General features: G+C 42.7%; 1 protein-coding gene across 1 annotated transcript in view; it reads right to left on the bottom strand.

Moving 5' to 3' along the window:
* LOC311244441 (contactin-3-like) overlaps positions 1-15,402 on the bottom strand; it is an 85,394-nt gene extending 69,992 nt beyond the window's left edge. Inside the window, exons 1-8 of the mRNA XM_084333950.1 lie at positions 15,281-15,402; positions 14,582-14,717; positions 12,346-12,521; positions 6,741-6,836; positions 5,724-5,927; positions 4,833-4,935; positions 4,280-4,464; positions 1,705-1,841 (exon numbers count right to left, since the gene is read on the bottom strand). Coding sequence (XP_084190076.1) covers positions 1,705-1,841; positions 4,280-4,464; positions 4,833-4,935; positions 5,724-5,927; positions 6,741-6,836; positions 12,346-12,521; positions 14,582-14,717; positions 15,281-15,335 — 1,092 coding nt within the window. The 5' untranslated portion in view covers positions 15,336-15,402. The remainder of the gene's footprint in view (positions 1-1,704; positions 1,842-4,279; positions 4,465-4,832; positions 4,936-5,723; positions 5,928-6,740; positions 6,837-12,345; positions 12,522-14,581; positions 14,718-15,280) is intronic.
* Between the last annotated feature and the right edge of the window lie 7,709 nt (positions 15,403-23,111).

Here is a 23,111-nt window from a genome sequence, read left to right as displayed (position 1 = left end):
TTATTATTATTATTATTATTATTATTATTATTATTATTATTATTATTATTATTATTATTATTATTATTATTATTATTATTATTATTATTATTATTATTATTATTATTATTATTATTATTATATGGTATGAAGCTGTAAGGTGCACTTGAGCTGACCATTATGTTAAAATAAATATCCTGCTCCTTTTCGGCCATGGGTGTATATGTAAAAAAAAAAAAGATGTTGGTGATATTTTGATATATTGTGTATTACTGGAGTAAAAGTAGAAATACCCCTGATAGAATAGTACACTGGTAAAAGTTAAATAATTCTACTTCAAAAAACTAGGTTGAAAGTGCTAGGCAGCATGAACTGCTTTTGAAATGAGGACCATGTAGATTCAATGACATACAAATTACACTCAATAAAAACATAATTTAATGGTTGAGGGAAAGTGGTCCTCACTTAGCTGGACTGGCAAAATCCAATTACGTTCTTTATGTGAATGTAATTCGTATGTGGATGGTACTCGTTTAAAAACTTTAATACATCTTTACATATCAAAACTAAAAGTACCAATTATAACTGACATTCCTGTAGTTCGGGGCTTGGGAGCTATTTATCCTCAATTCATTCATCTCTAAATATTATGTTAAAGTTGGTAGTTATGTACAAAATGCATAATTTTCATCAACTTGTGTTTTGCATGCAACATCTTTTTCTTCAACGTAACTAATAACTTTTAGGTAGGGCTGGGCAATATGACCAAAATATCATATCACAATATTTTTGTATGTAGTACATATTGTGACAGATCTACTCCCCCCTCCCATGGATATGTGAAGGATGGGAGATACTTCTGCCACAGGAGGAGTAGAGTCAATTAGGTAGCTGATTAGTACTGATAGAATACATAAGGATGCATAATTAGTTCATTCACACACATCTCACGTGCACACACCCCAGACACACACACACACTACAAAGCCACTTGGTTAGTCAGGAGTAAGTTGAGCGGAGGTGAGGTGGGAGTTGTTGTATTGAGAGAGAGATAGATTGTTATTCAGAGTTGCGATGGTGAGAGGTAGTGAAAGGTGAGGAGAAAGCGAGTAGGTGTTCTTTGTGTACTGGACCCTGGACTGGCTAAGATTCCCCCTTGTGTACTGACCCTGGACTGGACGACTACCCTGAATTGTCAACAATCCCTTTTTCTGTCGGTGAGCCTGTTTTGTGTTTTTAACCCTTGGACTGAATCACAACAATTCTATTGCTTTTCCCCTCTGGATTCTGCCCTGAATTCAATAAATACTTGTATTGATTGATATTGCTCGTGTGGACATTCAAATTTGTTTGTACTTGAACTGTGGCGAGCCTGAACACTACCAGGTTCGTCACAATATACATATTTTTGTATATAGTTTGTATATATATTCTTTTCAATCTTTACAAATAGTAAAGACCCACACCTTTGCATGGATCCATGATGGTATACCTTAATATTTGGTATACCTCCCAGCCAGGTTCAGATACTGTGTATGTAGTAGAGTAAAAATACAAAGTCTCCTAAATTTGAAATACTCAAGTAATAAGATAAGATAAGATATTCCTTTATTGATCCCCTTGGGGAAATGTGTAATGTACAACATTGTACTCATATGCGGTACTTGAGTAAAAGTACCTAGTTGCTTTCCACCACTGGTGACAGGGATTGGACAGCGTTCGTACCTGGGAGACCAGCAGTTGGCCGTTCTTCAGCCAGTTGTAGAAGGGTTTGGGCTTGCCGTTGGCTCTGCACTCCCAGTACAGCCTCTCCTCTATGGCCAGAGTCGTATCCTTCATGGTCTGGATCCACTGGGGTTTGGCTGAGGATATACAAATAGACTCCATTGAAATGCTTGGGGCGAGTGGGAAGAGGACAGTTATTTTTAAAGGGGAAGCACCGGTCTCACCAGCCCAAATAACAACCTGTACAGCCACACTGCGGTAGCGTCTGTAGATTGACAGACAGATTCCATCAGTGTGGATAGTCAAGAGGGAAGGATGAGGGGTTGTATCTCTAAAGACGGTGAATAGAGGGGGGGGGGGGGGGGGGTTAGAGTTTTCGCCACCTTTGCATCTACTTAAACTGTGTCAGCACCCTGTGGCAATACAAGATTAGCACTGCCAAAGAGTCGGGAAGCAGGAAGCTTTCACAACGAACGGAGAAGCCCTCCCATCTGCCCTCGCGCTAGTACCAACAATTAGCATCACCTGTATGTCAGATTCACCGGCCGCATCACGACACAAATCCCTGCCTCCTCTCACCTTTCTTGCTTTTTGTGCCACCAAATTTGTCTTTCAAGGTAAGTCGCTTAGCGCTCGTTAACATGCACAGAGCGGTTTGCAGGGACACACCGTCGACTCCAATTATACGAGCCTCCTTTTGTCTCTGGCGCCGGTTTACAGGGGGAAAGACATTTTAAAAAAGGAGTAGCGGGAAACAAGGAAAACACCACGACTGCGGTCAAGATAAAACCGACAGTGTTTTCAATCTGAAAAGAAGGCACTGTAGTAGCGTATCGACTATGAGGGGGCAGCCCTAAAATAAATACATAAAAACGTACAAGCTCACAGTATATAATTTACTCTAGAAGAGAACATTCAGCACCAGCTCAGTGTGTATTTGGGCCCAAAGTTTCAAATGTACTTTTCTAGAGTGAAATATAGATGATTTGTGTAGAATTTGAATGAACTGCCCAGGGTTCTGAACCTCTAGCGCGCCTGAGGCGGCAAGATTCACCTGAGTTCTAAGTACACCAGTCTGCCCCAGGCTTTATCTGACACCTAAACAGCATTTATGAATACAAGTTGTTTTTTCCAAATCATTCTCCATTACAGGAGATGTGTAACTCGTTTTCTCAATCATTCTCTACTACAGGAGATAATAATAATAATAATAATAATAATAATAATAATAATAATAATAATAATAATAATAATAATAATAATAATAATAATAATACATTTAATTTGTAGTGCACCAAATCTCACAGTGCGAAAATGATAGATGTAAACGGTAAATGGTAAATGGTGTATTTATATACCGCTTTTATCGAAAGCACTTTACAATTATGCTCCTCACATTCACCCGTTCACTCACCGACGGCGAAGGCAACCATGCAAGGTGCCAACCTGCTCAGCAGGCTGAGTAACTGAGGGTGTTTTAGGACTTGTGGGGGTGGCTTATGTTTAACCCTTTCACTACCACACTACCAAATGGTTAACCCTTTCACTGCAACAATACAGAAGGTTAACCCTTTTCACTGCCACACGACAAAGGGTTAACCCTTTCACTACCGGTTAACCGTCTGTAGTGTGATAGTAAAGGGTTAACCTTCTGTAGTGTGGTAGTGAAAGGGTTCATTCAGAACACAGACTTTTATTTTTGGAAGGGGAACAGTGCAGAAAACAAGCAGGAAGAATTCCTCTGAAAGCAAAGAGAATACTTCACAATGACTATAAGAAAGCTAAGTCAGCAGAGAAAGAGGGATCCTTTGTTTGTGTTTTTCAAACATACTACATTACAGTGCAACTATTCATTCAATCTGAAAGTGAATCAACTCCAGGACAAGAATACGGACACAGGAGTATAACGTTGAATCCTGTCCTATAAAAATTTCCCCCGAAAAAGGCTTACAGTATTTACTAAATTATGGAGATAAACTTACCGTCTGTCCTGAGGATCAGAGATGTAGGTGAACTATGAACTTTGTGACACTGTTCATCACTACACAGGTGTAGTTGCCCACATCAGAAGGCTCCACCGTGGCGATGTACAGCGCTGATTGTCTTGTTGGACAAAGTACGGGTACTCTTTGAAGACCCACGCATAAGTAAGGTCTACTCTGGAGGAGCGGGAACCGAACTGGGAACCTTCCGATTACCAGATGACCCCTCTACCTCCTGAGCCACATGTACAACTATGTTTTATATATTAAAGTGTTGTATGCCAACTCAAGCTAAGCTTAGGTATCCTTTATGAAACATGTTTAATATCCTGTAGCTCAAAATCAAGTATTTTACTGCTTAACAAATATAGGATTTATAGTAAAAGTGAACTAATTTGTGAGTGTTGACAAGGCAGGCATTTCAACATTTCAAAACCCTCAGGCAGTAAATATGAATATGTTTTTAAAAACCACGGGTGCCAACATTAATACGTCATAGTCAGCGACTCACAAACTGGGGGGCGCCGCTTAATCATTTCCTCCAAGAAATTGACATTCAGTAAGCAGTGTGTGTGTGTCGTCTCAGGGTGTACCGTAGAAGGCCAGGCGGCCGGCAACCGTGTTCTTGCCCATCTTGTTCTCAGCCACGCACTCGTAGCCCCCTGTGTCGTCCTGCTGGAAGCTGGGGATCTCCAGCACGGCGTTGGAGTATTTCATCTTTACTTTGCTGGGGAAAGGAACGACATTGGCCCTCTTCCAGGTGATCTCTGGGACCGGGCTGGGGAGGAAGGGAAGGGGGGGGGGGGGGGGGGGTAGAGGAAGTAAAGCTTGTTGGATGCTCTAATGACTGGGTCTTGATTTAAGAGCCCTGTATGTTTTACAACCCGAGCTCCGCAGTCATTGCTGTGTCTCTCTTTATGGTCCTCCTACTGTATAGAGGGTTGATGCGGCTTAAAGCCTATTCACACTACACCCACTGAACAAAGAGGAGACCTTTCTTCAGAAGGGAATGGAAGCCCGCATGACGACAATGCGGTGTCATTATTACCTCCTAGAAACATCCCAGGATTCTCCCCTCGACTGGAATGAGAGGTGAGGGGAAGAGGGCGAGAAATTGAAAACATGCTTCAAGAAAATGCGACTTACTTCCCGAGAGCGAAACACTCGAGTGTAACCACTGATCCTTTGGCGGCGGGTACGTTGTCCGGGAAATTTACTTCTATTTTCGGCTCGTATTCGCCCATCACTCCTATGAAGTGCAAAAGCACAAGTTCCTCGTTCACCCTTCGCATTGACTTTACAAGCAATAGAGCGTCGGATTATATGGGCCAAACAATAGTATAGTAAAACTAACAGAGGGAGAGAGAGATATGTTTTTAAAAAGAAAGAAGAAGAAATACATACGCAAGCATTCTCTCTCAAAACTGAGCTCAGAAACAAGAACAAAAAGCAGCAACAAATAATTGTAACCTCATCTCGGCGCAGTTTAGAGACGGGTCCGAATCTGGTCCACATTCTTGATGTGATTCATTAGCTCTCTGACGACGGTATTCGGTGAAGACGGCAACGTGACCCTGCGGCAGGGCGCCTGGGATTCAAACTTGTGTTTTCCCCGTGTCTGTACATGGTGTACAGGCTGACTAATTATGAGAGCCACCGGTGTTTTAGGACTTGAGAGTGGCTTATGTTTAATTCAGAACACATACTTTTGTTTTTGGAAGGCGAACAGTGCCGAAAACAAGCAGGAAGAATTCCTCTGAAAGCAAAGAGAATACTTCACAATGACTATAAGAAAGCTAAGTCAGCAGAGAAAGAGGGATCCTTTGTTTGTTTTTTTCTTTGTGTTTTTTTTGGGCCTACTGTACATTACAGTGCAACTATTCATTCAGGAGCATTAATAATCTGAAAGTGAATCAACACCAGGACAAGAATACAGACACTGGAGTATAACGTTGAATCCTGTCCTGTAAAAATGTCCCCCATTGGGTGAAAAAGGCTAGTATTTACTAAATTATGGAGATAAACTTAGTAGCTTACCGTCTGTCCTGAGGATCAGAGATGTAGGTGAACTATGAACTTTGCCCTTTGTGACACTGTTCATCACTACACAGGTGTAGTTGCCCACGTCAGAAGGCTCCACCTTGGCGATGTACAGGTTCCCCGTCTCCTGGGAGACGAAGCGCCGATTGTCTTGCTGGACAAAGTACGGGTACTCATTGAAGACCCACGCAAAAGTAAGGTCTGGAGGACACAAAAGGTAGCCAATAAATGACAAGATAAGATAAGATATTCTTTTATTCATCCCCTTAAGGAAATGCAAGCATCATAGCAGCATGGGGGAGGGGGTTACAGGTATGTGTGTGGTAATAGTAGAAGATATAAATATAGGTAATGCAATTATAGTACAGATAGAAATAAGCAACGTAAAGAATATAATTAACTCTGAATATAAGCATATGAGCAAGTAGGCAGTGTAATTAAAGGTGCAGATGAGGGTCTGTATCAGTTATATTATACGTTACAATAGATTATAGCATTATGTGATGTTAAAATGTGACCATTAAAGTGGCACTTTATTTTCTGCACACATGCCTTTAGTTTGACAGTTATTGAGAGTAAATGAGTTTGAATGTGGCCACCAGTGATGTCATTGGGGATGTTGAATCCTTGTGTTTTGTTAATTACAGCTCCATGAAATTATGCAGAAAATAGCAACACCATGTCTAATAGAGACTGCTACCTTATCATTTCATGGAGCTGTAATTAACACAACAAAAGGATCCAAATGTCCCAGATGACCTCACCAGTGGCCATATTCAAACTCATTTACTCTCATTAACCGTCAAACTAAACAAATGTGTGCAAAACTGTTGTTGGGTGTGTGTGAGATTATGTGAAAAATAAATCAGCATTGTTTTTTGGTGAAGTGCCCCATTAAAATCAGCGGTTTTATCGAACATAGCCAAAAAAACACAGATCTAGCTGAAAAACATCCAGTCAGAATTGAAAATGACGACCAGGTTTTGAGTAGGCTGCTGAGGAAGGTCCTCTCACCTCCTGAGAATGTGGGCGTTCCACAAAGTAACACCACTCCTTGTCCTTCTCGGACGGACACTGCGCTTCTGGTGTGGACTTTGAAATGATCCAAGTCTGTGCAGAGAAAGTAAGACAGATTGATTGAAAATGGTATTAACAGATTGCAGAATGGGTACAATACAGTACGGCTCAATACACACAATTGTTAAGGGGATGCAGACCAGAGAAAGACTTTCGTCTTGTTTACATCAGGGTCCCCCATTTTCTATTCATCATAACATATATGACATACATGACATACAGATAGACAGTACTGTTACATCCAGACATTTATGACATACCAGATCTACAAATATACAGTACTGTCATATAGACCCTGGCGTTGGAAACTCTGATTAATAGACAGAGTTTCTAAAAAAGCAAGTATATACATTATATACATTTGAGAGTATATACATTTGAGGGGGAAGAAACTGTACATTGGAGGAGGTTGGGTAGGTGGGGTGGGGAGGGGGTTGAGTAGGTGGGGTGGGGGGACTGTACATTGGAGGGGGTTGGGTAGGTGGGGTGGGGAGGGGGTTGAGTAGGTGGGGTGGGGGGACTGTACATTGGAGGGGGTTGGGTAGGTGGGGTGGATCACCCTCTAGCTCAGGGGTGGCCAACCCGTGGCTCGCGAGCCGCATGTGGCTCTTTGCCCGTCAATGTGTGGCTCTTCCATCCATAAAAAAAATATTTCACTTTTTATGTCACTCATTCCATAAGGACGTAGAATAAACATTTACAGATTTATTTTTAAATTGTCCATTTACATGTTCTTGGTATCTGAATCTAGGGACATCTATGGATCTCAGGGAATGTATTCCCAGTGTCAGAAATATTGTGTCTGTTATAGGCTTGAGTAAATTGTAATGAACCAAAGGAGAATATCAATTCTATTTACTTTACTGTGAATAACACCATGCTAACACCAATGCAAAAATTTACCAGACCTGAAATATCTAAGCAAATGAATAAAGGGAAGATGATTAAACAGAAGGTTTTGTAGATACAGTACTGAATTCTGCCATCTTTTTTATAATGTAAATTTCTCCATCATTTTTCATCATATTGCAACACAGTTTTTTGCCAGACGTTCACAGAAAGGTAGATAAACTAACTGCGTTCTGATTTATGGCAATAACGTTCAGGTTTGTGGGAGATAATCCCAAAAAATAAGAGAAATAAAAAAGTAAATCCAGAAGTCAGATGATTGACAGGGGCTGGCGTGAGCTGGGTAGGGTAGTTTTTCGAAATTTGAAAGCCCTGAGTTTCTTCCTTCAAAAGACTACACTCACTTTTGGCTGCTCCACTTCCTCCTGTCAATATGCGCCGGTTTCCGACTCAATGCCCTGAGATTTCTATAATCTTATATTTCACTAATAACAGTTAAAATCATTGGTAAACAAACGTAATGCTGAAAATATACACTTTTACTGTATTTTACTGTAGGCCCAAATTAAAAAGACATTAGCAACTTCAGAGGCCAGAGGGTGGGACATATAAACACATTTACTATCCAATAGCATTGTGAGGCTGAACAGGAGCAATTGACTATACATGTGCTTAACATTTTTTAAATAAACATTTACAGACTTATTTTTTTTTGTAAATGGCTAAAAGTGATTTTGTAATTTTGCAACCGTGGGTCTCATAGGGTACTTTTAACCCCGTGAGACCCAAATAAAAAAGACATTAGCAACTTCAGAGGCCAGAGGGTGAGATCTATAAACACAGGAAGGGTGCGTGAAAAGGTTGAGAAACGCTGGTTATATGGTGTGGCTCTTTGTGGTACCACAATAATTTTTGTGGCTCTTAGTCTCTGACTGGTTGGCCACCCCTGCTCTAGCTTTCCTTTTAAATAACCAGTCAAAGTCAAGTAAAGCCGAGAAGATCCTCCTAACGCAAATCCGCAGAACATTGTGGCGATTTCGTGGCCGTAATTGGCCGGATTAGGTTCTAATGGAGGACAAGAAAGTGTTGCATAGAGGAAGTGGGATGGAGAGCATTGGGTACGTAGAGGAAGTGGGATGGAGAGCATTGGGTACAGAGAGGAAGTGGGATGGAGAGCATTGGGTACAGAGAGGAAGTGGGATGGAGAGCATTGGGTACGTTGAGGAAGTGGGATGGAGAGCATTGGGTACAGAGAGGAAGTGGGATGGAGAGCATTGGGTACGTAGAGGAAGTGGGATGGAGATAGGGTTACCACCTTTGACCAGTAGAAATAAGGGACACCTATAATCGATCGTGCGGTTAGTGCGCGCGAGAAAAAATAATTGGCGGTTTTGGGGCGTTTTTTGGGCGGTTAGGGTTAGGGTTAGGGTTATGTTATTTAATTATTTTGGGGAGCCAGCCCCCCAAACTCCTGAAATGCATAGAAATCTATGAAATCTAAATAAAACAATCTATGACATTTATATTAAAAAGAGCTAGCCCCCCAAACCCCTAAAATACATAAAAATCTATGCATTTTGGAACAGTTACTATATATAGTCAAGAAAGCATTTAGTCATACTTAAAATTTAAAGTGCTTTATTTGCATTTAACATTGTTTAAATAAATTGGCTGAACTATATAGCCTCAACTTGAGCATAATACTGTATGCATATAAAGTGCTGTAAAAACAAAGCCTGGGAACACTTTTACTGAAAGAGGACAATAATACAATGAAACACTTGTGTGACCCAAATTAAAAGATTAATAAAAAATAAAGCGCAAAGAAGAGTAGGCTCCGGGCTGCCAGGGCAGGTAAATAGAAATACTGACATCTAGTTAAAAACACAACCAGATAAATAAGATGTAATATCCCATACCGAATCAATCTCAGGAGATGTTTCAGTCATGAAGAACTGTGAAACCTGTGCTTGTGTCCTTTGCGTTCTTATATTTCGGGAATGTTGTTCTCCTGATGCATGCTGTCTGATGTCAGTCAGTCCACAATGCGCCACAGAAAAACACGCCTACCTACATACTTTGCAGTTTGCTTTGTAAACATCTCCACTGACTATCACGCCAGTGGTTTGCCTCGTCCCACTCAGGTCTGTACTTCTGGAGGCGTTTTGTCTTTTTAGGACGCGGTGGAGTAGTGTCTGTTGTAGACAATCATTTCAAAGCGTCTTCGAAAAGAAATCACGCAGCGCACAGACTCTCTGATTGGCACAACGGCACAGAACTCTTCTTAGCAACGTGAAAGCGCTAATTCTCATTGGTCGGTGAGCTGCTGAGCGCACGCCCACCATACCAGAGTTGCCATGTCTGTTTATTTTCTGCAACTTTTGGTCACACTTTTGCTTGTTTTTGTAGGTCGGCTGGCTCATTTCTCTCACTAAACTGGCAACCTTAAACTATGGGACAAAGGGCGTCCCGTATCAGTTCAATACGGAACGCGTCTTTTAGTTTCCAATTATAATAATAATAATAATGGATTGGATTTATATAGCGCTCTTCATGACACCCCAGTGACCCCACAGCGCTTACAGAGTCCATTATTCGTTCATACACAGTCATACCGGTGGTGGTAAGCTACAATTGCAGCCAGAGCTGCCCTGAGGCAGACTCACGGAAGCGTGGCGAATAATCATCGCCTACGGCCCCTCCGACCACCACCAACATTCATTCACGGACGATTCCGTATTTTAAGGGACGGGTGGCAACCCTAGATGGAGAGCATTGGGTACAGACTACAGAGAGGAAGTGGGATGGAGAGCATTGGGTAGAGGAAGTGGGATGGAGAGCATTGGGTACGTAGAGGAAGTGGGATGGAGAGCATTGGGTATTGTAAGACGACCATGTATCATAATTGAAATACATTCTAAGATGTTAGTATCAGGGGTTCTGTCCCTAATGAGAAATGTAGTCTTTCGTTCCCGAGAACCAGGGCCGTAAAAACTCATAGCTACTCTTGTGAAGCAGAGAATGGACCCACCCGTCATAACCCATCGTGGAACTGAAAACTAAGGGTGGGTGATATGGCTTAAAAATTATATCACAGTATATTTCTAATTTTGGACGGTAACTGTTGTAAATTCCCCACTATTTGTTATGCTGCATATTATTATTTCCATTCAGGCACTTCTTTGGACAGCCCAGGGGTATTATTATTCTAGTCAGGCATCTCTCAGGACAGCCCAAGGGTCCTTAGTCTGGTAATTAAATGCAGGTGGTGAATTGCCGGCACCTGTGTTTCCACTGCTGTCAGAGTGAGAGTGCGTTCCTGAGGAAGTAAGTTACCAACAGCCTCCAAATGTAGTGCCTGTGGTTTATGTTAGATAAATGTCATATGTAGTCTGCATTGTGTTTTGTTAAGATGCTGTGACTTGTGTATATGATTATGACTTGGGGTTTGCTGCTTTGTGTTGTGTTTGGTTCGTGCTGCTAATTGAGCTAATGCTAGCCAGCTGGTTATGCTATACATATTCCCATTAGCATGTTAGCATTAGCATTGGCTCGGTTGGCCGCATGGACCGGACATGGCAGGGAGTAGCAACTAGTCATGGTCATACATATAGGTCACCTAACAGCCTAATGCAGGCAGTGTATAATGCATAATACATATGACCTTTACCTCTGCTAATTACTTATATATGTTCTTATCTGTTACAGAATACCACTCACTCTGAGATATCACTCACTCAATCACTCATTCTTGCTTTCAGCCAATAACAGGCTGAAATCTTGAGGCTGGAAAATGATGCTTTTGAGTACTCCATTATAAATATAAAACAATGATTTTAAATAAACCTTACAGATGTCTTCCATAGACTCACAGGAATTGTGTAAAGTTGCCCAAATAGTGCTAGGAATAGCAATGCAGGTCCCCTTTAAGATCGAAGCTTGTAACAGATATTTACTTGAATAAAATCATGGAATTAATGTAAAATCAACACAAAGAAAGTATATTCCATCACTTGTTTTTTTTGTCACACGGAGAGCCACAGAAAGAATTACAGCTAGCGATGCCTGTGTTGTCGTTTTTCCTTTAACACTCGTCCACATCATGGACAAAGCACTTTTTTCCAAACAAACTCTTCTTCTTTGTTTGCATCCAGAACGGGAGCTCCCGCATCACGATCGGAAACTGGTTTCTACAAACTCGTTTATTATCTATCTAAATCCGGAGAGTCAAATCTCTACCTTGTAGGGGTGTAAAGGTACACGTATCTGTACAGAACCGTTTCAGTGTGTACCGTACTGAACGGCTGTGTACCGAACGAATACAACGGTATGTTAACCACTAACGACCGCCCACCGGGGGCTGTTTTTTTCACAAATATAATAATTATTATTTTTCTATTATTAATTTCAATATATAATATATTCGTTGACAGCCCTACAAGTACAATTAGTTACTGCACACTACATCACCCCTGAGTGGAACATGGAAAGCCAAACTTTCCCCCACTGTACCGAAAACCCATACCGAACCTTGACTTCAAAAACGAGGTACGTACCGTACCGTGTTTTTTTGTGTACCGTTACACCCCTACTACCTTGGCACAGGTTTACGGTGTACCGGTTCAACCGTTATACCACCCACCCTTAATTAACTCAAGTAACTCAAACATACTCCACAACACCGTTAACTCACAGGCAAACTGTAGACTCGCTCTCCTGCTGACGATGGCTCCTACTGTGTTGTAGGCCGTACACTGGTACACTCCTATATCCTGGTACCGGTCCAGGCTCCTTATAATGAGGTTCCCCCCAGACAGCCGCCGTCGCCGATCCAGCCCCAGATTTATGAGCGTCCCATTCAGCGACCATCTGTGAGGGGCAAAGACACCATCAGCTCCTGGCAAAACACCACCGTCCATCCCTGTCTACCGACCAAGGTAGTGCTGACAGGTGGGGGTGGGGGGGAACACACTCACGAACGCAACTCAATAACGAAAGGATAAAGGATAATTCTGCGGATGCCTGTGTGGGAGAAGAAAGAGAATAATAAATCACACTCAAAGTGACTTTTCAGCCTTTTCACTTCAAGTCCTTCAACATTACAGGCTGATAAAAAATAAATATTGTCTAATACCAACAAAGGAAAGCCGCGATAGAATCAGACAATAGCGTTTATTGTAGATGTTCCGTTCGGTAGATGATAAATGCTCCTGGCAAAGACGACGTGTTTAGTTTCACACACAAAGCTCTGCCCTCTGCTACTGAAAGTCATCAGAAACACCTCTTGTTCACTGTGGCAATACCCCACCTTGTTCTTTTCATTGTGAGACAAGGTCAGCAGCTAGTAAGAGGCAATGGCGGATACGAGCACTCAAACCACACACAGAGCACTCGCAAGTCTTTTCTACTTTCATAACATCTTTCCCGCACAAGTAGGGTTGGGTACAGAACTCTGTACTTTCAACGGTACAGACCGAATTACGTTGGTAGTACCGATCAATCGGTGCCACATTTCCGTACCTAAGACCAGCCCAGTTAGAAAATTATCCTAATTCCAATGATACGCAATTGTCATTTCATAATAGACACAGACCAGCGTGGACCTTCAATGATGTGATGTGCCTGTGTGTGAGTGCCTGTGTGTGTGAGTGAGTGCATGTGCGTGTGTGTGAGTGAGTGCATGTGCCTGTGTGTGTGAGTGCTTGTGTGTGAGTGCATGTGCCTGTGCGAGTGAATGAGTGCATGAGCCTAGAGTATGTGTGTCACTTTCTCTCCAAGACGCCATTTGCACCCCTTTTAAAAAGCTATTCCTAAGTGACAATGGCTTCCTGAACATAGTAGCGGGGTGTGATTGAGTAGAACCAGCAAATCCAAAAACACAATTACTTCGACTAGACCCTCACTTTCACGAGAACGTGTTTGTCTCAACCGTCCGACGGTGTAGTATATGAACGTATTCCCAATCTGTCAGCTGCCTCCAGTCAGTCGGGGTCAAATGTGAAACATCCTGGCCGATGAGGTAAAATAACACCCATCATTGAAAAAATGTATAATAATAAAATAAAAAGAAGATTGACACTGCATTATATTCAGGGCACACTCTTTCAGAAGGCTTTGATGTATAATATATGGCTTTCCCCCGTGCGCCATTATGCTGCCATGGTGCGACTATGGATCCCCATCTCCTGTGAGTGACAGGGAGGGAGAGAGAGAGGGAGAGAGAGAGAGAGGTATATGTCCATTTACACTTCAAGAGACGAGCTGGAGAGGTGTGGAGGGCATGGAGCTCGGCACAGCCAACCTGAAAAGAAGACACTACACTAAACACACTCGTCATGCCTTTAATCAGCGATATACCTCGTCTTAGCTTGGGGGGGGGGGGGGGGGGGGGTAATGAATATATGCACTCCACAATCATGCTGCTTCATCTATACTGGCTGTGTGTGTGGCAGTAATTCCACTGTGTTGAATGCCAAAAAGATAGGCCTACTTATAATCAATGCCCGTTAGCGGCATGCAACGTCTTGCAACACAGGGCCCGTTCTCCTAGCGCTTTATAAGAGGAGACAAGTCATTAAGATGCAACACGTGTGTCACTTAGATACTATCTGGTGAGACAAGAGGCAGCATGTTTAGTCAATATGAATCAGTGAAGCTATAATGAATTCAACGCTTAGAGCGCCTACATGCACTTCATCCTAATTTTAGGAGAATTAATAGGGGACACAAACTAAGCCCCCGCTTATTACATGTAGAAGGACATAATCTGAGAATTCATAAATCCTTCATCGAATGGATGTGATATGCTTTTACCCGGAGGGACAAGCTGTAGAGCCTGCTCAAAGGGGGGCCATTAAAAAAAGGGAGGTATGGTTGTTGTATATAAAGGCTGGCATTCATCCGTTCCAAATGTCTTGGTGCGTGCGTACCTGTACTGAGCAGGGGGGATTCCCTTGGCGTCACAGGTCAGTGTTGCTTCCTCCTCTATGGAATCGAGAGGGATGAACAGGTCACCTGGCTCCATCCTCCACGTCGGTCCGTGGTACAAGCCGCTGTCCAGGCAGTCTGTCAGGTAGTCAAGTCAAGAGTTTTATTTCTCACAGCAACAGCTGTGCTCAAGGTACACACCAACAGCCTGAGTTCAAGTGAGCCTGCCTCAACCCCCAGCCCAAAGTGAGCCAGAAACACTACTGTTTGTAAGTAGAAAGAAGGGGCTTTAAGCCTAATATCGCCCCTTAGCCAGGAGTGGGTGCCCCCTTCGGCTTCCCACATGATGGACCCATATTGGAATATAGGTGTGTTACAGTGGTGCTGTGACTGGATGGGTTTCTCTGTGGAGGGGGGGTTAACGGGGGGTGACGGCAGTGTAAATCTGCCTGAGGCCTATAATGTCTAATACCTCCCTTGGCCAAGGAAATAATAGCAAAGGCTTTTCCGTCAGGTTAAAATAAAAGATGTGTAGAGGTCTTATGACACATGGAGGCCAATACAGGGGAGCGTACCTCTAAGCTCATGGGGCGTCCCATCAATTCCGATGGCGGCATGATTTGCAGTGCTTCTGATATCATCCCGGGATAGTAAATGTCCACATACAAAAGAATCATTACACATATAAAAAGACGTTTTACCTGCCAGACAGTCAATGATTGATAACAGAAGAAGCTGTTTCCATGGCAACGTCATCTTTGGCAGCCAAGGGCGAATGAGACTTTCATCCAATAAGCTCTGGAATGACACTCTTATTCTCCGAAACAGGGGAGCTTGACCTGTTGGAATAAGAATTACGTTGGAAATACCAAACTCGGCACACTCGCGTGTAGGTGCATAAAACCTACGGTAATAGATCCATCTTGTGTTCATCTTTGCGCTTATTAATCATTTATCAAGAGGGAGGTGTGCAGAGTGTAAATATTGGCATTTGGAAAAACAAAGATATGGATTTGGCATTAGGTATGGAAGGCCAGGGACACGTTCCCACACATTTATAATCAGGGAGAACTCAAACCATGCCCTGGTGTGGCCCTCAAGTCTGCCCAGCCTGCGGCATATGGGATGAGGTCCGTGCCAATCTATTAGGGGAGCGAGAGGCGACCCGGCTCATCTTTCACTTGGATGGATCAGCCTGCCTGAGGAGGCTTGGACCTGGGAATTGGGTGCCAGCCAATCGATTAGACACACTCCTACACAGAAAGTTTGATGACGTTCCACTGTCGAACATCTCGGTCCAAACAGGAAGTAAACTAACCGCTGCCATGTATACTCTTTATTATTTTGAATAAATAATATTATAAAATTAGTTGGAAAAAAGTTAAATAATAGTTACATTTCACGCAGTCTGTGCAGCCATGTTTATTCACCGTCTCCATGGAAACTTAACTATGATATAACGCAGCCATAAAGGTATGGTCTCATTAACGCAGAAAAGATAGTCAGTTTACTTTACTGATAATAACTACATCACTGCATAACTCATAAATGTTCAGACAAGCTTAGTTTCTGGTTATTTGTGATACTATGTATATACATTTTTATATTTAATATATATATATATTATGTTATGTGGTTGCTAAAGTCTGGATATGGTCCAGTTATAAGTCAGGGCTGTTTCGCAGGCTGTGACATACAGGTAGCTCAGCGTAGGAGTGTGTCTATTAAGATTCCCCCGCAGCAGCATGCGTCTCCCCACATGCTGGCCTGAATCAAGACGGCCTGAGGAGAAATCCATTCCTCCCAGGTCCATAATCAAGGGCAAGTGTCTGTCTGCTCCTAGCATGTGTTGCAAATTGCAACACTCCAGCCTCTCACACAGGAGGAGCCCGGGCAAGTAATGACGCTATTATGAAAAGCCACACATTGGCTATGCATGCACTCGCTCAATTGTGTGTTCATGCATAGAGAGGCAGGTAGACTCACAGATGGACACGAATGGTACATCTGCATGGAGACACTTGTACATTATGCACATTTGCAGCTGGTGAGCGCAAGAACACATTACGGACAAGCAAGCATGTGTATTATGGATGGGGGGGAAGTCGATACAGCAATATATCACAATATTTTGCGTGCTGACGATACAGTGATGCCATTTATCGATATAAAAAGAAAATATATATTTATATTATATAATCAATCCCATTTTACTGCAATAAAACATTTTGGAATGAGGTGAACTGACTGAAAATGTTATCTTATTAGATAAAACAGATGATGTATATATTTTTTATTGCAGATGTTCACAGAGTTTTCCATTGGGGACATAATCTGCAGTTGAAAAAAAGGTAATAAATCGCAATGCATCGTTAGTGGGCGGCTAGGTGGTGTAGTGGGCAAGGCACTCGCCACCAGTGTGGAGACGCTAGGATTCGCGTGTTCGAATCCAGCTCTCCACATTGTTTTCAGTTTAGCTGGTCGTCCGCAGTAATACAACACATTGGCCGTATTACGGGGAGGGAAAACTGAAGGGTGGGGATCGAACGTTGTGAACAAGCGACTCCTACAAGTCGGTTGGTGCGCCTGCGCAGTAGAATCAGGAAGTGTCGGGGGCAGCGTGAGCCTCCCGCGCGTTACTCCTCGACACTGAGAGATCGAGCTGCGCAGGTGAAAAGATGCGACTGCTGTTACCTCAAGTACCGGAGGGGACTTGTGCTATGTATGACTTAGTCCACATTGCAGCCGGCTTGTGGGAGGCAAGAAACAGCGTTCGTGACAGGGGAGGGTTGAAATTGGATGATACGAAATTGGGATGGGAGAAAAAATAGAAAAATGGGAGAAAAAGTGGATAAAAAAAAAAAAAAAAACGCAATGCATCGCAATATCGGGATATTACAATATCGTGACTCCAGTAGTGTGATATCGTATTGTGGAGCGTCGTGGTGATTCCCACCCCTAATGTGTATGTACACACTCAAACGCATACATGACCACAACCAACCAAACACAAACACACACACATACTGTACAGCCACACAGACATTGAGTTTCTTCAAGAGGAGTTGAAGATCTATTAAGGGCGGCGTGTGGGTAATGGCACCAATTTAGGAAATGTCACACAACTGAAATCAAATACTCTGCGCAGTCGCGCACACACCTACACACTACCTAACCCCCACACATGCTCACCGCATACAGCAAATACACACTAATACCCTACCTCCACACACACACACACACATAAGTTTTTATATTTGGTAGTCATAAGCCCTGATGTGCAGCTCATTTGTGTTCTAATCCCGGGCCTAGGCTGGTTCAAAGCTCTACTTACGAAGAGTCTAATTGTTTGTCAGCTGCCTGGATGTCAGATCAGACACGTGGGTCTCAGCCTGGATTCTCCTCCTCTGTCTTTCATGTGTGCCAGCCAGGTCCTCTCTCCCCCCTTCCAAGTCTCCTAAATTGGATTTGTACGCTTCCTTCTCAAGAAGCCCTCCCGCTTGCCTTACCGCGGTGACACGGGCCACACAGTCTTCAAAACCGCAGGTTTCAAGGTTTAGGATTGGTGTGTGTGTGACTGTGTGTGTATGGAAGGTAGGCTACTGTATATGAATATGATGGGTATAAATAATATACTGACTTCGTATGGCACATGGTTCTGTGACCGTTAGCGTAATTACTTAGCATATTGCAGAGTGTGAAAGGTACACCGTGTTATTTCAACTTGGCATATTACAGAGTGAGGGTCTATACAGACGGTGTTGTTTCAATTTAGCACATTTCAGTATGATAAAGGTACAAATGTGTTCGTTCAACTTGGCAGGTGAGAGGTACAAATGGTGCTCCATCAATTTGGGACATATTACAGGGTATGGAAGGCACGGTAGGCATCTAGTCAGGGACATAACTCTGATGAGAAACCCTACCCACGTAGTCGCTCCGGAATTGTTGCTTTAATCCCACAGAAACATCTTGAATGGTTTTGAATACATTTTTGACCCTGTGTGAGTGTGTGGCCTTGCTTTGTTGCCTGTTGGCATGGGAACATCAGCCGTCTATCATTGTCCCCACCAGAAAGCACCGTTACACTGTGTTAGGGCTGCTTGATTATGGCAAAAATCATAATCATAAACATTGTTCCTCCTATCCACTTTTGCTGTTTTCCCCAGATGCTGAACCTCGTGGCAAAGACACCAACGACTTTACTGTTTGTGTGGACATACCCAAACAAAATAAATAATGGATCTATATGCACAAAAGTGCTTATTCTTATTCTATTTTATAGTGCTCATTCTTCTGGTACAAATATGTTGCATATATATTGTAAAATAAAAATGGAACAAGGGTCCTAGCATTTTTTCATTCTAATTCCACAGACCTCGAAGACACACACAAGTCTAGATAGACACACACATAAGAAGTGAGAATACTAAAGCAATAAGCTGCCTGGAACTTATGGTTGAGTGAATACTGATACTGGTATCTGGTATGGGTTATTGGGCTGAAAGCATTATGGTAGAGTGAATACTGATACTGACTGATATGGGCCATTGGGCTGAAATCATTATGGTATGGTGAAAACTGATACTGATATGGGTAATTAGGCTGATATCATTATATGGTGGGGTGAACACTGATACTGGTATGGGTATTGGGCTGATATCATTATATTGTAGGGTTAATACTGATACTTACTGGTATGGGTTATATTGGTCTGATATTAATGGTATAGGGTGAATACTGATACTGGTGTGGGTTACTGGGCTGATATCATTATGGTAGGGTGAATACTGATACTGGTGTGTGTTACTGGGCTGATATCAATGGATCAGTAATCGCATCAGTATCTCAGCATCAGTTCAGGAGTCAGAATTAGTATCGGTGCTGATAAAGTAGTATCTGTGATTCTGTGATGATAAAGTGGTATCAGTGATGATAAAAGTGGTATAGGTGCTGGTAAAGTGGTATCGGTGCTGATAAAAGTGGTATCGGTGCTCACAAGATGTTGTGTCTGATAATAACACCTCTCACCTTGCGGTTCATACCACCTCTCACCTTGCTATGCAGACATAATTAATCATTTACCACGGGAACAACCATCACCAAACCATGATGCAGACACTGAATATTGCATAACAGCAAACTGTCAATGATATTCCACTGGAGCAGAACATGCGCGTACACACGTGCACACACATAATACGCAAAACACAAGCACACACACTTGCACATTTATTCACACACACACACGCACACACAACATGAAATTCTACAAGGCAGTGAACTGATGTATGAGTGTTGCCTCTAATAAAGCTATGGAAAAGTTGTCACTAAAATAATAATTTATGTAATCACCCTATCTGACACCTCCACCACCACACTCTGTCAGTATCCAAGTAACACGCAGCTCCAACAGTTAGCCCAGCAACCCTGCTGAAAGAGTGGGAGTGCACTAGGAAGGTCTGAGCTGCATTCATCAAATGCATTAATCTAATTGACATGGTGATATACAGGTATGGAATTACCTTGCTCGTGGTGCTAGTGTGAAATGGTGTGCGTTTGTGTGTGAGTGTGTAGCCTTTTATCATCTACTGTATCTCTCTATATGGACAGTAAACCAATCACTGCCACACGCTCCTCGGGTTCTATGTGAGTGAGACATTCAGGCTCCTTGAGAATAACTCAATGGATATTTATTTGGCTAAACAGAGTAACAGTTCCTTTTTTAATAGGCAATGCATTCAAGCACAGCAGCACAGTGCAGCAGGTCTGCCCCCTAGCCTCTTACGGCCTACCCGCAGCCAACAAACACATGGACCATAATATGGCGGATAACGATACTGTAAGTGGCACACCGTAGTACAACGGGCTGCGCCTCTATGATTCTCAGATAAGAATGTCACCATGCACATTTAGAAAGAAAACACCTTCAGCGCCTCTATTATGGCGATAGTAAAAAATAAATAAAAAAAGGCTACAATTTTGTGGAGGAATTGATTACCGGGCATGCAGCGCCTCACCTTACATTGTCCAAGCCCCCAAACAAATAATATTTATTAGCAAGATATGACGTGTATGGGCAAATTCATCACAACCAACACACCACATTTTTTAAAAGCCCATCAAAGCGAATACAAACAAATTGCATTGAAAAATACTATTTGGTGGTAAATAATACTTGATTGTAATTTTCTCAGTGCTCTGTGTGCGCGTGCTCGTGGGGTGTTTTTCTTACCTCGTCTCCCCTTATCTTGAAGTGTCTTTCTTGAGACCAGCAGGGAGCAAATGCAGTCCTCTTCATGGAAAAAGCGAGAGGAGGAAGTCCTCCATGGAAACCGTAGTTCACGAATTTGCGCCAAATATCACAAGCTCGTTCATCATACAGGTGAAATTATTGAACCAGTGGTCAGTTAGAAATAACGGGCAAAACGAGGAGGCATAATGCACACGTTTCACATCGCTCCTTTCTCCCGTCCAAAAAAAACAAAACAACACCCACGCAGTTTTCCTCGTGAATTACATTTGAAATATCCCTAGTGACTCGCTCGACAATCTCATAGGTTTGCGCTCCCCAACCGCAACCACCCGCATCTATTTCTGAAATCGGGGTTAAAAGAGCGGAGATGATTTTCTATGCGCATCAAGTCAGCTCCCCTGTGAAGTAGGCTGCCGTATAGCCGGAGAGAGAGGGGGGTTCAGTAGTACTGAGAAGGTATGGCAGAGACGCACCTGCCGGAGAACTGCGCCACCCCTCGCCAGACATGTGAGCTGCTGGAAGAGACGGCGAGGCTCGGACACCCACTAGTCACTGCGTAAAAATGGTCCAGTTGTGAGAATTGATAGCGCTGGCACCGCGCCTGCTGTGGGCAATAGCGGGAGGCAGAAACCGGCAAATGCAATGTAGCTGTTCTCAGGTCAGGTGTTAGCTACCCCCCCCCCCTCTATTTCATTCTCATCAGCGATTACTTAGTTATTGACCTTATTACAAGAACATAACTCGAATAGTCACCTCAGAATTTGACCATACTTAGTTTCTGTTCATTGATAAACTGCATAAGAAACTCATATCACCCAGAGGTGTGCAGTGGGCCTCTCAACAGCTTCAAGCATCCCCTCTCAAAAGGTATGATGACTCCAGCTAGAAAAGGTATAAACTAGACAAGACACCCCCAAGAAAACAACACTCTCCCTCTCTTTTTTTGTTGCTTCGTGTTAACAGAATTCGGCTATAGGGCGACAATAATGTGGTCAAGAGGCATGGTTTCTATCTTGAGCCTTAACTGGCGTGGTTTATTTATTCACATGAAGAGCAGCAGTAACATACAGGTCTCCTCTCTCTGAGAGGCTTGGGGGGAGAGAAAGAAGTGGCAGGAGACATATCTATTTATACTCGCCACCTGGTAGTACTCCTGAGTGTCTCCGCCTAGAGCGCCCTCTAGTGGAAACAGCTATATATGCAGATAGACAGTTACTAGTGTAAACAGTTATATATATGTGACAGATCATACTGGTCTGCGTTGTGTTTGATGTTAAATGAGAATGTCCCGAGGGGGAGTCGAACAGGGGGCTCCCGCGTCCGCGGGTGACGACACAGGCCGCTGCACTAAGAAGTGAATTCACTCCTAACTACCGTACCTATGCGTCTGTTAACCCTGTTATGGGGAAGTGAGTTTAATTTACCAGCCCGCACTGCCACAGTCACTCGTCAACACACCTGTTTCCGTGACTGTGGACATACCCACGGGCTTCCCCGTTACATATATGCAGTTAGACAGTTACTAACAATCCTACACAGAACCTCTGCCTTCAACACTCCCACTTAGGGTTTAGCATACTGGCTGACTTCTTAGAAAAACATTTTACAAAGGAAATAATATAATCCCAAAAACATCAACAGTGTATGACAGTCAATATCTTCACATTAAACATGAAACCTTGCAAATCCCTTCAATTTTAATTTGAAACAGGTTTCCTCATAGTGTCTGCTACTCTGTCGTCCATTGTACAGTAAACCGGTGTCATTCTTTCTTCTCTGATGACATATCTGATGAGATGATATTTTCTATAATGGCATGTCTACATCTATGTTGACACATTGGGTTCCTAGCAATCACAATGGTCCCCTGGTTGCCCTCATAAACAACAGTCTCCATATATACACAATGTCCATCATTTTTAAATGGTGTTGACAGAACGCCACTCATCTTCAAAAACACCATCTTCGGTATAGAGGTTAAGGATACATTTCAATTACCTACTACATTTTTAGCAATATATTCATAATCTTATCTCCATCACTCCGAGCAGTTGTTCTAGATAAACATATTTTGCATTGTCATACTCAGCTTCACAGGCTGATAGTATCACTGTGGGCTTTAAGCCTTAAACCTTTACTGTCTTTTATGAAACACTGCTGTCCGTCTGCTGCACCTCTGGGATAATGAAAGACATATTTTTGACGTAGTTGAATGCTTCTCTGTGGGGTCAGCAAAAATACTGTGACACTCTTACTCACTACAAAACATAGGTCAG

Source organism: Notolepis coatsorum, assembly GCF_963971535.1.
Source record: "Notolepis coatsorum genome assembly, chromosome: 17".
NCBI classification, from domain to species: domain Eukaryota; kingdom Metazoa; phylum Chordata; class Actinopteri; order Aulopiformes; family Paralepididae; genus Notolepis; species Notolepis coatsorum.
Note: the sequence above shows the minus strand (reverse complement) of the source record. Positions and strands in the feature narration are given on the sequence as shown.